Below are 15,491 nucleotides of genomic sequence, written 5' to 3' on the forward strand. Positions count from 1 at the left end.
GAATTATCATATACCTAAGAAAATTACCTAAATTCTGCATAAGAGAATAAAAGAAACCATTATATCTTTCAAGACAATACAATTTTGTCAGGTTTGTATTAAGATTCACGAACTATTATGTCATTCTCAGTTATTCCTGTAAGCTACAGTTTTGTCCAGAAGAGCAAGGGTTAATGATTATACCAACACATGAAACATACTTTGTGAAAAAGCTCATGACAGAGTAGATGATTACTATCTTACCAATCTGTTTATGCGAACAAATTCTTCTGAGGTTTTGGCCCAAGGAGGAAGTTCAACATCAGACACTACTGTCCCATCATCCATCACTCCAAGATTGTAATTATTGAAGTTGACAAACATCTCAGGGAGATAATAAAATTCAGGAATCAACTCCTACATAAAAATGAAAGACAATGTCATATTATAAATAGTAGAATACTTACTAGATATTTATAAAAGGCCCTGATCATTTTCTATTATGTAGGAGAACAACAAAATAGAGATTTTTTTTCTTTCATTTCATATCATAGCCTCATCACAAAGTTTCTATTAAGGTAGACAGATCCCAGCCAATCAAATTTAAATAACATCTTACTGGTTGGTTATATGCTTTCCTTCAGGACAAGTCTCATAACCTCAAAATTCTTAAATACCAACATTTGGGTAATATTTGAGGTTGACAGGATATAAACAGAGATTATATGCCATAATAATAACAGCTTAAACTTGATTTTTTTAAATGAGGTATATGGAATTTTTGCTCCTGCCCCCCACCCAAAGAACTAAAACCTTTATACGCATTAAAATGCCACTACCTTGGTCTCTTCATCAACCAGGAAGGTAGTTACTATATTTGGTTATGGTTTAACAGTATATTTGGCTCACATTTCAAAACATTCAAGTTTAGTTTTAAGGTCTAACACTGATAAAAAAAAAAAATCAAAGTTTATAATTAGTCTTGAAAATGACCTGCATAAGAAATTGAGTAGATTAAATGGCTTTAATAAGGACATTTAAAATATACTTTAATAAGATATTTAATAAGTAGAAAAATGCAGCTGGTTAGACTTTTGTGTACAATAAACCCCATGTATAACTATTTCAGAGGTCCTGCAGATCAGATTTGAAATCCAGTCTTGACATGGGTCAGTGACTCAGTGGTCTTTCAGATACCCCCTCAGGGCCAGCTATGGCAGGCCTGGCTTTCCAAACAGTTGAGTAAAAAAGGGAGGTCATCAGATTTTGGACAAGGTCAGTATGAACTTGCCAGAGCAAAGAAAAAAGATCCAGCAGGAATTAGGCTATTATCACCTCCATCATCCATGTGAAATGTCGCTTGACTGTGAATTGTACATCCTTTGTTTACAATCACAATAATTAACTAAGCAGGGTAGAAATGAGCTTGTCCTCCAAATTCCTGAGAACCACCTGGTCATTGGACTTGAAAAACTTTTAAACTAAGCTTTTTTTTTTTTTTTTAAGAACTCTGTTAAAAGTTTAACCATAAAAGACAAGTAATCACCCCTCTCCCAAATTTAAGATTCTCGTCTCCAAAAATGATGCATATAAGTCTAACTGACAAAAGGGGGAAAGACATATGTATGTTATTTTATGCAACAAAAAGCTATATCCAATTTCTCTGAGCTAACATTTATTGCATGAAATGAGTCAGGTACTAAAATAAACTCTTAATGAAAGAGTTTAATCTTCACAATAACTTTACATGGTAAGGTATCATCTCCGTTTTAAAAATGAACTAAGACTCAAAGAAGTAATTTGCCCAAGGTTACACAGCTGATTTATGATAAATTTGGAACTTAGATCAAAACTTTGAAGGCTGTGTGTCCTTAATCATCAAATAAGCATGGGCTCTACTTACACAGTACACTCAGTGCTAACATTTTAATTATAAGTTTTTAACGTATATTTATGATATTTTTTAAAAAGTGAACATAAACCTTTCATTCCTTCATAATTAGAAAACTAGTTCTCCTGAAAAAATAGATATATTACACATGTGTAAAATGTATATACACTACATATGTAGTATTTATTATTTAATAAAATTAATCAAAGAAAAAATTTTTAAAATATGCTGTAATTACACAAATATGAAGATAAGTAACTTTATCACCATTATTTGCAGACATGTGCATTTAATATATATCCCAACTTTGAGAAATTTCCCCCCGTGTCTTATTTTTAATCCATATTACTTGTGCTACTTCTACAAGAAGAAGACTAAAGCTACCTTGTATATTTGAAATCAAAAGCAGCATTTTGGCTTAACTAAATACTAATTCTTTTCATTTCAGTAATACCCACCCATCCCCACACCCACCCCCAGGCTCTCACAATTAGAGGACATTGCCTGTAAGACTCACTTTGCTCCTGTGCAATAATTCTCCTAAGATTCACAATGATAATGGCTGAATTTTACATGCTAAAATTCTAAAGCAAAATACAAGTTCTCAGACAAAATACACATAAAACAAACGAGAAAATTCTCACAAAAGATAGAAAGAAAGCAATGTTAAGTCTTACTGGACCATGTCAAACTTTCAGTTACATAATTGCTATCTTGCTGGAAGACAGCAACTCATCAATTTCCAGATACCACAGATTTTATTTGAGATTTCCTACTAATGGCAGATAGCCTGCCGATTTTGTACACTGGACATTATAAAAATATTTCAAAATTAAAAACAACAAATTGCATTAAAAATAAGCTTCATATTTCCTTTGAAATATATTGAGACAAGAATTTGTTTATTGTGCCCTCTTTGTTTTCACCTCCGACCCTGGCACCCTTGTATTTCAAGAGAGTCGTCTGGCATTTCCAGAACATGTGCAGGGTCCTGAACAGAGGCCTCTTGAAAACACCCTCTTTTTCTGTCTTTTGTGAAAGTCTAAGCAAACAGGAGAGATTATGGAAGGTGTCCAGGAGGAGCAGTGTCAAATGTTAGTATTTTTAGAAGCCAAAGAAAAGAGAGAACGGTTTCCCCAAGATGAGGGAGGTAAGTTTTTCAAACTCTGCAATCAGCTTTCTTTCAGCCCAACGGGAAGAGGAGGGGATGAAGAGGTTAAGGCTGGAAGCCAGGAGATGGGGAGTGGTGATCGGGGTCACTACTTGCACATATAGTGCCTCTTACAAATTAGAAGAAGGCAACCCTTCTGGGCTAATGCAGCCCGAGAGAACTCATTTTGGTGAGTGGAATACAGGCTGGATTTCTGCTCCTAATCTTTCCTTCAGTCATACACCCTTACGGAGAGAACAACCTGCCAAACTGTGCATGGTGAACTTGTGACGATACACTTAGGAAAGGTACTAGGGATTTTGGCATCAGCTAATATTTCTTAACCTAAGCTTGGTATAATCAGCAGAGCTGTCTGCTTCCAAAAGACCATGCGTCTTCGAGAATAAGGATATGACAAGATGGAATAAAGATGTGAGGGCCAATTTCCTAGGTACCACATAAGCCTGAATCTCATTCAAGTCTTGGGAGAAGGAGGTCCCTGCCCTACCCCTTGAATGAATGTGAATGAATTTCCCAGTAGCCGAATACGGAAAAGATTTGAATTCATTTGGGGCATAACTTATATACTTGAGGTGGTGGTTATGAATTTAAATATATAAATATATTTATTTATATTTATATATATTATGAAATATATATATATTTCAATAATAAAAAAGTTACCAATATCGTTACTGATAATTATTTCTAGGAAAACCAAATGGTAGGAACAATTTAGTATGGGCAAAAACAAATAGAATTTTTTTACTTTCGTGAAAAGAATAAAACTGTTTAGAAGTTCCTCTTAATTGATTATTTAAGCCTTGGGTAGATACAAAGAGTGTTGTACATATTATCACCAACCCCTACCCCCCAAAAAAACAAACAAACAAAATCATTTATTTAGTGTTTGCTCTTTGCAGAGAACTATGAGAGGGTCTGGAATATAGTCATGTATTTTTACCCCCCCTTACTGATCACAGATCTAAATTGCTAAATAAGAGTGGAAGGGTATATTTGTTAGGGAGAAATTAGTTGTAGGAACAAACAGCACTCTAAAATTCAAGTGAAAATGATGCATAAATGTTGGGTGGTAAGAGAAAGCTTTAGGGAAATGAACATAGTACACTGTATTTCTCTAATACAACACTTATCAAACTGTATTGTCTGTCTGATTATGTCTCTCTCTAAATTGAAGGCTCCATGAGATAGAAGACTTCATGTCTTCACTTCGTTTTGTTCACCACTCCACTTTCAAAGCCTAGACAGAGTGTGAAACGTTAGGAATTCAGTAAATATCTGTTGACTGAATGATTTAAAAATAGTATTTAAACACAAAGATAAATAAGCAAAGGGAAAAAAAATAAAAACAGTTCTGACAAGGTAATTATTTTAAGAAGAGGTACAGAGATTGAAACATGCATATTATTTGTTTCTAATGATCAATGAAGAACTATACAATTGATTTAGAGAGGACTATATACATGAGGTGGAAAATAAAAGTTGGAGACATAGGAAAGGTCAAATACGGAAAGCCTTGAATTATTCAGGCTATAAAGTTCAGCTTTTTTTTCTGTAAGAAAAAAACTTTGTTTCCATAAGGGAATTTGAAAAATGAACATGAATTTAAAATACAACAAATGCTTCCAAGAAAACAACACTAAGAGAAAGATTATGAAGAAGCTACATATAGTACAAAGGACATCATCAAATAACCCCAATTAAAGACTGAGCTTATATAATTAAACCATATTACATCCTCATTATAAGGAAAACTGCATGAATAAATCAGTTGATAGCAGCTGAATACCCTCTTGAAATATAAAATAAACATGTTGAACTCCACTGAAGCATAACAACATGTGACAAAAGAAATAAATATACATGCAGCTAAAATTTTACTGTGGATGACAATGACATTCAAGTTGTACAGTGGAATTCCATCTTAATCCTAAAAGCATCTAGGAACCATGATTTGATATAATACCAAACATTATAGTTCAAAATTATCTCCTTTGACAGATGAAATTTAGTGACGGAGTCAAAGATTAAGTCTTTCTAATACTTCTAATGTACATTTACAAAGTGAAGTATGTTTTATATTCATCAGAAGAGAACTTTCAGCTCTGGATAAAAAACACATGTTCAGCAATTCTTTAAAACATCAGTAGAAAATGATAAGTAAACAACACTGACAGAAGACACAGATATTTACAATTTACATTTTCTCCTGACTTACTGACAATAATTTTAATTTCTATCACTTAATTAGGCAGATGGGTCTTAGAGACAGGTAACACGGTCAAAATGTATTGTGTCATCTCCTAAAAGAAAAATTTGAAAGGTTCAACCAGAGGTTATACCACAGTTCAGGATAAGCCCATTGCTTTGATCATAAATCCCAAGGCTTTCATGGCATAATGACAAGGATTGGTTGTGACCACACATATGCTTTAGTTTTCTTTATTAAGGTATGATCCCCACTGATATGAATGACCTCTGCAGTGAGGCTGTATGATTCGCCTGCTAATAGTCACCAATTCTGTCCACTGAACTCAAACCATTACTTCAATAAGACCTGGGCAACCGTGACAAATACTTACCCATTAACCCAAAGAAACAATATAATCAAAATTGAAATAAAAGTACAGATGCTACCTCAGAGCTAAATTTAAATTTTTATTTCATTCTTACTAAAATATGAATTCCTGACAACTCAAATATAAGCACGATAACAGGGTAACTAATTTAATGTACATTGCTTTGGGAACATTGACGGTAATAAAGATGTGAAAGCAAAATTTTAACTTTTCACCACTGGAAAATGATCCATTTTATGAAAGAAAAAATGTAATATAAGCTTTCTTAATGAACAAAAAAAAAGAGTGGATAAACAACATATGAAAAAAATATACATGCTCTGATATCTTTTAACTTTCAAGCATTTATTTTGTTAGCCGACAAATGAAAACATTTTTAAAAAATTACTCTGTGTAGGCTTTGTTTAGAGTTGAATTGTACCTAGAAGTTATTTTAAATGGACTGCATATCTGAAAGTTTTCAAGTTAATGCTTAAACTTACTTTCTCTTTATTTATAGGCAAAATACTATTTTTTTTCTGTTTAATAAAATAAACGTAACAGCAATTTTTAAAATTAGAGAAGGAAAAATAATCTGTAACCCTTCCAGACAGATCCAATAAATATCGTGTGGTTTTAGATATTATAAAACTGTCATTTCAAATATATTAAATTAAGAAAAACCATGGATTACAAACCAATAGATAATAGATAATCTATCTCAATCTAATATAGTAAAGAGAATAATTAGGTTTGAGTCTCATCTACTTAACTTACTGGTCACATGCCCTTAAATTAATTCAATTTTTCTGACTCTTACTCCTCTCAATTGCCATTTTTCAAACACAGGGTTATTGTGAGGCTAATATGAGATCATAGAGAATTCTATATGCACATAAGATCTTATTACTATTATTATTATCATTAATGTGACCCAATTGCAATCCCAAATTGGAGACTCAACTTGCCCGATTCTAAAGGCCAACAGGACAGTCAGTGAATTATGCCCATTCACTAAAGCATTTAACATAATTCTAAGGGCATTTAACAAAGTTTACTTGTAAAAATTAATGTGTCCACAAAAACACTTGAGACTTTATAATTCCTACTAAATAACTGTCACATTTAAAACAAATTTATTATTTTTTTATTAGCAATGACAGTATGGCTTAACATGTCTCACTTTATGATGAATATTCTCAATATTTTATAGTTCTCTCCTGCTTTCAACACATTTTTCACTTCCATATTTGGACTGGACGTTTTCATTGAGCCTTTTGCTGTTCCAGGCCCCTATCTTCAAGGAAAATGTAACTTGAGAAGAGATAAACATTCATAATGCAAACAACAGGTATACTGTAGCTGCCATAAGAGAAGACATAAATTAAATGCCCACCTTAAATCCTTTCTGGAACAAGTTGTAAAATACACACATAGTGCTATGAGTATGGGTGAGAACAGTGAATACCAGTGTCTATGAAAACATTAATGAACAGTCTATATTTTTAATTGAACAAAAACATCATAAGATCACCAGTCAAAAAACAAATCACAGCTGATATGTGTACATTTTTCTAATTCAGGAAGACAGGACATTTTCTAAGTGCCTTAAAAATACTTTATTCCTCCCTAGAAGCATAAGAAGAAAAATATTCAGTGTTTCAAGCAATCCTTACCAAAGAACAACAACAACAAAAGATTCATTGTAGACACAAGAGCACAAAGTTCAAAGCTAAAAGAATTAGTATCGCAGGTCCTTGAATAACATCATTTTGTTGAGGTGCAGAGAAACTTAATTCTTGTTTATATCAGTTAGCCTATGATGAAACAAATTTTATTATATGGCATTTCACTTCAAGTCACTGTTAAGTAAGGACGTACTGCACATGGATAAGCATTTAACCCATCGACACATGAAGGAGAAAAGGGTTAAAGAGATGTAGTGAAATCAACAAATCTGCAAGTTATGCATGAGTTATGTACAAAAACAAGAATAAACAGATATGTATTTCAGTTAGTGTGTTTTACAATGTTAAAAGAAGGGTGAGACAATTTGAGCACACTATGTGAATGTGTGTGTGAAAGGGACAGAGAAACTGATGGAAAATAAAGGACTTGCAAAAAAACATATACAATAGAAAGAACGAGAGAAGGGGAGAAGGAAGGAGGGAGGGAAGGAGGGAAAAAGAGAGGTAGAAAGGAAAGGAGGGAGTACATAAGCCAGAAATGTGTAAAGGATGTATTGGAAAGCATACGTTTAATTTTTCTTTCTTTAAGCATTAAAAAAACTGAATTATGTTAAAATGCCTGAAAAAAGCTAGAATAAATGTTAAAAATATTTTTACTAAGAAAATAAAGCTACTAAATAAAAGTTTAAGGTTCTTTTTTTTAAAAAACAAATGCAACAAGAAATATATTTCCAGCAATTATGTTTAACTGGAGCTAACCACTTTCTTATAAATGGCTAATGCTGATGCTATCAGCATCCATGGGATGTATTATGGTAGACAGTGTGCTGATAGAAGGAAAAAGGAAGCTAACTTATCTTCAAATTATAGACCCCTGGGAGTTTGGAGGAGGTACAGGGCAAGTCAAAGGTCTCATGTTTTACAACTCTCACCAGACACAAATAAAATCATTCTCTGATCATCTCCATTTTGCATTATTATTTAACAAACATGTATGCACTTAAAACTATTAAGGGTTAACCTTTAAAGCTAAAACTAATTTTTGTAATTTCACTGATAGTCACTTATTTTTAAATTATTATTTAGTAATATCTTAGGATTTACTTGCCTTCTATTTACTTAACTGTAAGTATCAAATATGCTGTGCGAACCCTAATTTCATAACTTAACATAAATTTTATATTCCTCATTAACAATACACAATAAATTGTAAGATCAGTTTTAAAATTGAATATCCAAGGTATGACTAGTGACAAGATGTTCAAATGGACTTCTTTTGTAAAGCTATAATAGTAAGAACTCAATCTGTCTTAATTGTAAAAACGTGGAAAATGGAATCAACTACTCTTAGTCAGCTTTCAGTTTTCTTATGGACAGAAAGCCCTTCCTAAAATGTGAGATGTTTTAGCCCATTCCATGTGTTAGGAGCATATATCTATCCACTTGGGTTTTGCTGTGCCCTGCTGGCTGAGGTGGCCATATACTCTTCTTTTTCCTCAAACGATCCCTCTATTTTTCCCAGGTGCTTTCACTGACGCCTCTTTTTCTGACATCTTTCAATCTATTTGTTCTTTCATTCTACCAATACTTACTGATTTCTAACTAACTGCAAAGCATGTTCTAAATGCTGAGATTACAAAGTGGACGAAACAAAAAGTACCCATTTTCATCGACCTCTAGTGACGGAGACATAAAATAAATAAGCCACTACATATGTATCATGTCAAATAGTGGCAAGTATTGTGTAAAAAAATAAAAGAAGAGACGGGTTAAAGAGTGATTTTAGAGAGGGTGTTTAGTATAAATCTTCTTTGAGGAAGTGACATTTGAGCAGAGACCGGAATGAAATGAGGGAATAGGAGAAGAAAATAACTGGGGGAAAGTGGCTCAGGTACAGAGAACATTTGATGCAATGCCACCCCAGTGGGAGTGGGCTTGGCATTTTTGAAGAAGAACAGCTGCAAAGGCCGGTGAGGTTGCAGCAGAGAAAGAGAAAGGAAAAATCAGACAGGCAGCTGGATGATATAGGGCCTCAGTGGCTAGAGGAAGAATTCGAATTTTGTTCTGAGTAAGACGAGCAATCATTGGAGGGATGAGCAGTCATTGGAGGGATATGATTTACAATACAGAAAGATTATTCTTGCTGTGCTGTATGGAGAAAACACCATGTGGGGAACAGTTTAGTGAGAAATTACAGCCACTAGGGCCCTAGTGATAGATGTGGTGATAACGGGTCAGATTCTGGATATGTTAATACTGAAGGTTGAGAAGATGGACAGTGGGGTGTGTGTGAAAGGAAGGAATCAAAGATTCTAAGCTTTCTAAATGCCTGAGCAAACTCAGCAAATGGTTCTTTTACTGAGATGACAAACACAGAGGGAAGAGAGGACTTTTTCTTTGGGAGTGGGGAGGAGGGCAAATGGAGAACATAAAGTTTGATATTGGACTTGTTCAGTACAAAATGCCTATGAGATTGATATATAAGTCTAGAACTCAGGGAAAAGCCATGAGATAAGATGTGATCACCAAGGGAGCACGTGTAGATGCGGAAGAGATCCAAAGAGTAAGCCCTCAGGTACACCAATGATTTGAGGTATGAGAACAAGATAATCCAGTAAGAATGCTGAGAAAAAAGGTACAAAGATAAGCCAGGAGAAGGTGGCTTCTTATTTCAGAACGAAGTGAAGAAAATATTAAACAAGGAAAATGCATCAATTCATTGTGTCAATTATGTTGACAGATCAAGGAGAATGAGAACTGAAAATGCATTAGAACAACAGGGAAGTTGTTCCTCAACAACTCTGACAAGACTGGTTTCAATAAAGTAGTGGAGAAGACAACCAAAAGCCAAGTCCTGGATAATTACTTTTAACCCATCCCTGGAATTCATCCCATTAGCTATTTACTAGTTGAAGAACTCAGAATCTTTCCTTTTAAGTAACTGTAATAGCCTCTTGACATATCTCCCTAACTCAAGCTCTCATCCTCTTCCCTCAGTCCCTGCATCTATTTTCTATACCGCTGTCCAGCGATTCCTTTTATAATAGAGTCAGTTGCATGTTATTCTGGCTCAAAAAACCTTCCGTGCCTCCTCGTTGCCTATGAGGAGGTGGTAAACTACAGCCCCCAGGCCAAAAATGACCTGCCACCTAGTTTTATAAATAAAATTTTACTGGAACTCAGTCACACTCATTTGTCTACGTACTGCCTATGGCTGCTTTTGTGGTACTGGTGGCTAGCTGTGACAGAGACTGTAGAGACAGTAAATGGAAAAATGTTATCTGGCTGTTGATAGAAAAAATTTGCTGATCTGATCTAGAGAATTAAGCCAAATATCTTTAGCATGCTAACACGGGTCTTCTTCACATGAGACCACAACTGCCTTTTAGTAGCTCTCCTTGTTTTATGCTTCCTACACACCAACTACATAAGACCAATTAGCAGGCCAATAAAGCATTTCCCGATATGCAAAGCATTTTCTCTAACTTTGTTCATGTCATTTTCCTTGCTCAGAATACTCTTCTACATTTCATCAAAGCATTCATTATTAAATTAATATTTAATTTAGTGGCTACTATGTTCCAGGCACTGTTTTAAGCTTTAGGGATAAACCAATGAGGGAAACAGTCCAGAATTCATACTCCTGTGGAGCTAATGTTCCCATGGGATAAGTAGTAAGAAACTAATGAATAAATGTATATACGTCAGATAGTGAGTCAGACGTGAAGAAAAAAATCAAATTGGGAAGTAAGTGAAAGTGCACATGGTGAAGGGTATAACTGACTAGAGAGAACAGAGAACGCCTTACTCAGGTGACATTTGTGTAGAGACTTGAAGGGTTGAAGAAATAAATCCATAAGAATTTCTGGAGGAATTTTTTAGATGAAAGAAAAAGTTACAGCAGAAGTTCTGAGGTGGGAAGACACCTACAGTAGTTGAATACCGAGGAGGTCCTGTTTCCTTAGAACAGAATGAGCAAGGAGGCAAACAGTATAATAAGAGGTCAAGAGGTAATGGGATTTTGGAGGGGTGTATAGGCAGGACAGTGTCTTATGCTATAAGGACTTCAGCTTTTACTCTCATCTGGGAAACCATTTGCTAAGATGAGAAGATGAGAATCCATCCGTATTGGTTAGAAGAGCAAGTAGGTTTCCATTATATGTTCAAATGGAGATGTTGAGGACAGAGTCCGGTATCAGGAGAAATGTACAGACTAGAGACATAAATTCAGGAGGTTTGTTAAGACTCCTTTGCATCGTTTAAAATACAATTCAAATATCACCTGTTCTGTGAAGTCATTCACAACTCCATCTCCCCTCATCAGGAGTCATTACATTTTGTGTATATCTTACTGTAGCAGCTCTCACTGTCTAATCTGAACTGAAAATAGTTTTATGTATACCTGCCTTTCTCACCTGGAGATGTGAAGAACTTTGTTTATGATAACTGTTATAACCCCAAGTGCTCTCTACTATGTATTGCATATAATAAGTGATAAATGCTGGCTTAACTAAATGTGTTTTGGGGGATTTTAATTCACCCGTCATAGAAAGTTTTCTCCCTGAAGGCAGGGAGCTAATACCAGTGTCCTCACTAAACCTGCTGTTCCGTGTTCTCTACACACACGCCCTTCTACACACACAATTAAAAAGTCAAATCTAATTTCTTTCTCTCTCTCTCTTTCTCACCTTACAAGACAAATCAATCTCCAAATCCTTACCATTCTAACTTTCGAAATATGCCTTAAATTCACCCACATTTCTTTAGTGTCGTTGCCACTGCTGAGTTAAAGCTTCCACTCACTGCCGTGACTAATTCCTGGAGCAGCTTACAGACCATCTCCACTTTGCTTGTAGTGTAATACAAACTCAAACACCAACCACGGTGATCTCTTAGAGCCACAAAGCCTGTTCCTATCTCTCTGTGCTCCCACCTTCCCATGTCTCCCTACTGCTCCAAAGGCCCAACGTGACCGGTCCTGGATTTCCTCTTCCCTTTTCTCTTTATTTCAGGTTCTGTATCTATGAGCACACAGAGCTCTTATTATACTGAATTGCTGGGAATGTCTTATTGTCAGTGTGTCCCTTTGTACAACAGTTCATTGAAGGCAGTGTCTGTGTTTTATTTGGCGCTGTATCAACCTGACCTCATACACAGATTCAATTAAAATAAAAACGTAAAAATTAAATGCTATCTGAGAACTCCACCAAACTTTTTATTCTCATTTCACTTCTAACACAGGTTATTTTAGAAATATATTATTGCACTAAATTCAGAGCTTCTGGAGAAATACGGTTCTTCAGTAATCTCCCTTTGAGATTCATTCACTACTTGCCTCCATTCTAAAACAATGAACCTGGGTGACATTTATGACTCTTTCCACTCTCCTATCCAGATTGTTAATCATTCTATAGGAGGGAAGGAAAAGAGTTGAAACTGTAGTAAGTCATTGCGTTTAATCATTAGATTGAATTTATTGGCACTAAAGGTATGTGAAATAAACATACTGCCCCTGGAGAATGGGGTGGAGGGAAATCGATGACGATGAACTGCCGAGAAAAGCTTATCTACATATTTGCCTAATATGTAGATGTGACTGCCTAGTCAAGTTCATCCAAGCTTTATGCGTGTGTGATTTGTTCCTCAAAATTTAGTCATAATGGTTGAAACTGAAGACAGTTATCTATTTTGCACCTCAGTTTCTACACTTAAGTGAATTTTTTATGGTTTTTTTTCTTTTCCTGTCTTAATTAAATTTATTGGGGGTGACATTAGCTAATAAAATTATATAGGTTTCAAGTGTACAATTCTGTAATACATCGTCTATATAATGCATTGTGTGTTCACCACCCAGAGTCAGTTCTTCCATCACCATATATATGACACCCTTGAACCTCTTCTACCATCCCCCACCTTCCCCTCTGGTAACCACTAAACTATTGTCTGTGTCTAAGAGTTTTTGCTTCTTTGATTTGTGCATTTGTTGCTTTCAGTTTTTTATATCCCACATAGAAGTGAAATCATGTAGTTTTGGACTTTTTCTGACTTATTTTGCTTAGCATGATAATCTCAAGATCTATCCATGTTGTCACAAATGGCAGCATTTCACCTTATCTAATGGCTGATTAATATGCCATTGCATATATGTACCACATCTACTTTATCCAATCATCTATTAAAGGAAACTTCAGCTGTTGCCACGTCTTGGCAACTGTAAAAAATGCTGCAATGAACATAGTGGTACATCTATCTTTACGGATGTTTTCAAATTTTTTTTGTACATTTCCAAAAGAGAGATTGCTGGGTCATATGATTATTCTATTTTTCACTTTTTGAGGAACTTCTATATAGTTTTCCATAGTGGCTGTATCAATTTATAGTCCTACCAACAGTGCATGAGTGTTCCTTCTTCTCCACAGCCTCTCCAACACTTGTTATTCCTTGTCTTGTTAATAACAGCCATTCTAACAGGTGTGAGGTGGTATCTCCTTCTAATTTTGATTTGCATTTCCCTAAGAGCTAGTGAAGTTGAGCATCTTTTCATAAATCTGTTGGCTTTCTTCTTGTGAGATGTATCTGTTCAGGTATTCTGTCCATTTTTAAAATTGAGTTGTTTGGGGTTTTGTTGTTGTTGAGTTGTATGAGTTCTTTATATATTTTGAATATTAGCCTCTGTTTGGAGGTGTCATTTGCAAATATCTTCTCCCATTGGTTTTCTGCCTCTTTGTTTTGCTGATGGTTTCTTTCCTGTGCAGAAGCTTTTTGGTTTGATAAGGTCCAATCACTTATTTTTGTTTTTACTTCCCTTGCCTTTGAAGTCAAATTCATAAAATCTCTTTAAACCCAAGGTCCATAAGTTTAGAATCTATGCTTTCTTCTATGCAATTTGTTATTTCAGGTCTTATATTTAGGTCTCTGATCCATTTTGAATTAATTTTGGTATATGGTAACAGACAGCAGTCTAGTTTCTTTTGCACATGGCTTTCCAATTTCCCCAGTACCATTTATTGAAGGTTTCTTTTCTCCATTATATGTTTTTGGCTCTTAGTCAAAAATTATTTGCCCACGTATATGTGGGTTTATTTCTGGGTTCTTGATTCTGTGCCATTGTTCAGTGTGTCTGTTTTTCTGCCAATACCATGAAGTTTTGATTATTGTCACTTTATAGTATAATTTGAAGTCAGAGAATGTAATACCTCTGGCCTTACAAGTGAGTTTTTAAGACTTGAAACAGAATCTGCTGGGGATTCGAAATTATATGTCACAGTGATGGTTCTCCAACCCAATTTTAGCACTTTCTACTTCAGTCTTCAGGGTTACCTATTATTGCTACTATCTGTAAGTTCGTATTTGCATAAAAATACAGGAAAAATCATTGCGCAAAGAGGATGAAAGGACTTAAATCCATCCGTATTGGTTAGAAGAGCAAGTAGGTTTCCACAAAGTTAGTCCTGAAGAAAATTTTGGTGCCTCTGATCATAATGAAATGATATTTAATAATGAAGCTATACTTCTCATCAGGCTCCAATCAACTTGACAATTGGAATTTTTAATTCTTTTATTTTTAAAAATTTTCCCCTTAACCTTGTACTCTACTTCTTCATCAAGATGACCTGCTAGAAAGCTACAGATTAAGTAACACAATAGCAAAAACTGAAATTCTAGTATTGTCTAGTAATTGGGAATATTTTATGATAGTCTACTGGGGCATTCAAACGAAAGCGAGATGGATTTAAGTCCTTATTATTTGTGGGGGAAAAAACAAAAATAATGAGCAAAATAAGGAAGGAAAAAAGTAAAGAAGTTCATGTGAGTTTCATTTTTTTATGCTGCTGTTTTGCGTGGGTTTATCTATTTTTACACAATTTTAAGGAAAGTGTTTGAGAAAATGGAACAAGACGTACTAATTAAATAATCTTGAAACAAAAAGATTGAGATTTCAGAAAAAGAGACGACAAAACTACAAGGATCTATCATATGTACCTCCTGTCTAACAAAGAATTAAGCAGGAATGTCTAGTACTGAGACAGGAAGAAATCTGAAGATATCCATTACCTCTTTATTATACAGCAGGGAAAAATAGAATTCAACAATTATTAAATCTGTCAAGTATTCTCATTTGTTACCTAATATCCACTTCAAAATCATCAACTAATGATTCTCAAAGTGTATGATATACAATTTCAAGAGTATTTCAGAGTACG

At 34.7% G+C, this 15,491-nt stretch overlaps 1 protein-coding gene across 3 annotated transcripts in view; it reads right to left on the minus strand.

The window, feature by feature from the left end:
- LRBA (LPS responsive beige-like anchor protein) overlaps positions 1–15,491 on the minus strand; it is a 570,825-nt gene that overhangs the window by 125,375 nt on the left and 429,959 nt on the right. For all 3 annotated transcript variants that reach the window (XM_081075612.1, XM_081075611.1, XM_081075613.1), the window contains exon 47: positions 244–396. In XM_081075612.1, the coding sequence (XP_080931738.1) occupies positions 244–396 (153 nt within the window). The remainder of the gene's footprint in view (positions 1–243; positions 397–15,491) is intronic.

This window comes from Rhinolophus hipposideros (assembly GCF_964194185.1).
Source record: "Rhinolophus hipposideros genome assembly, chromosome: 16".
Lineage (NCBI taxonomy): Eukaryota > Metazoa > Chordata > Mammalia > Chiroptera > Rhinolophidae > Rhinolophus > Rhinolophus hipposideros.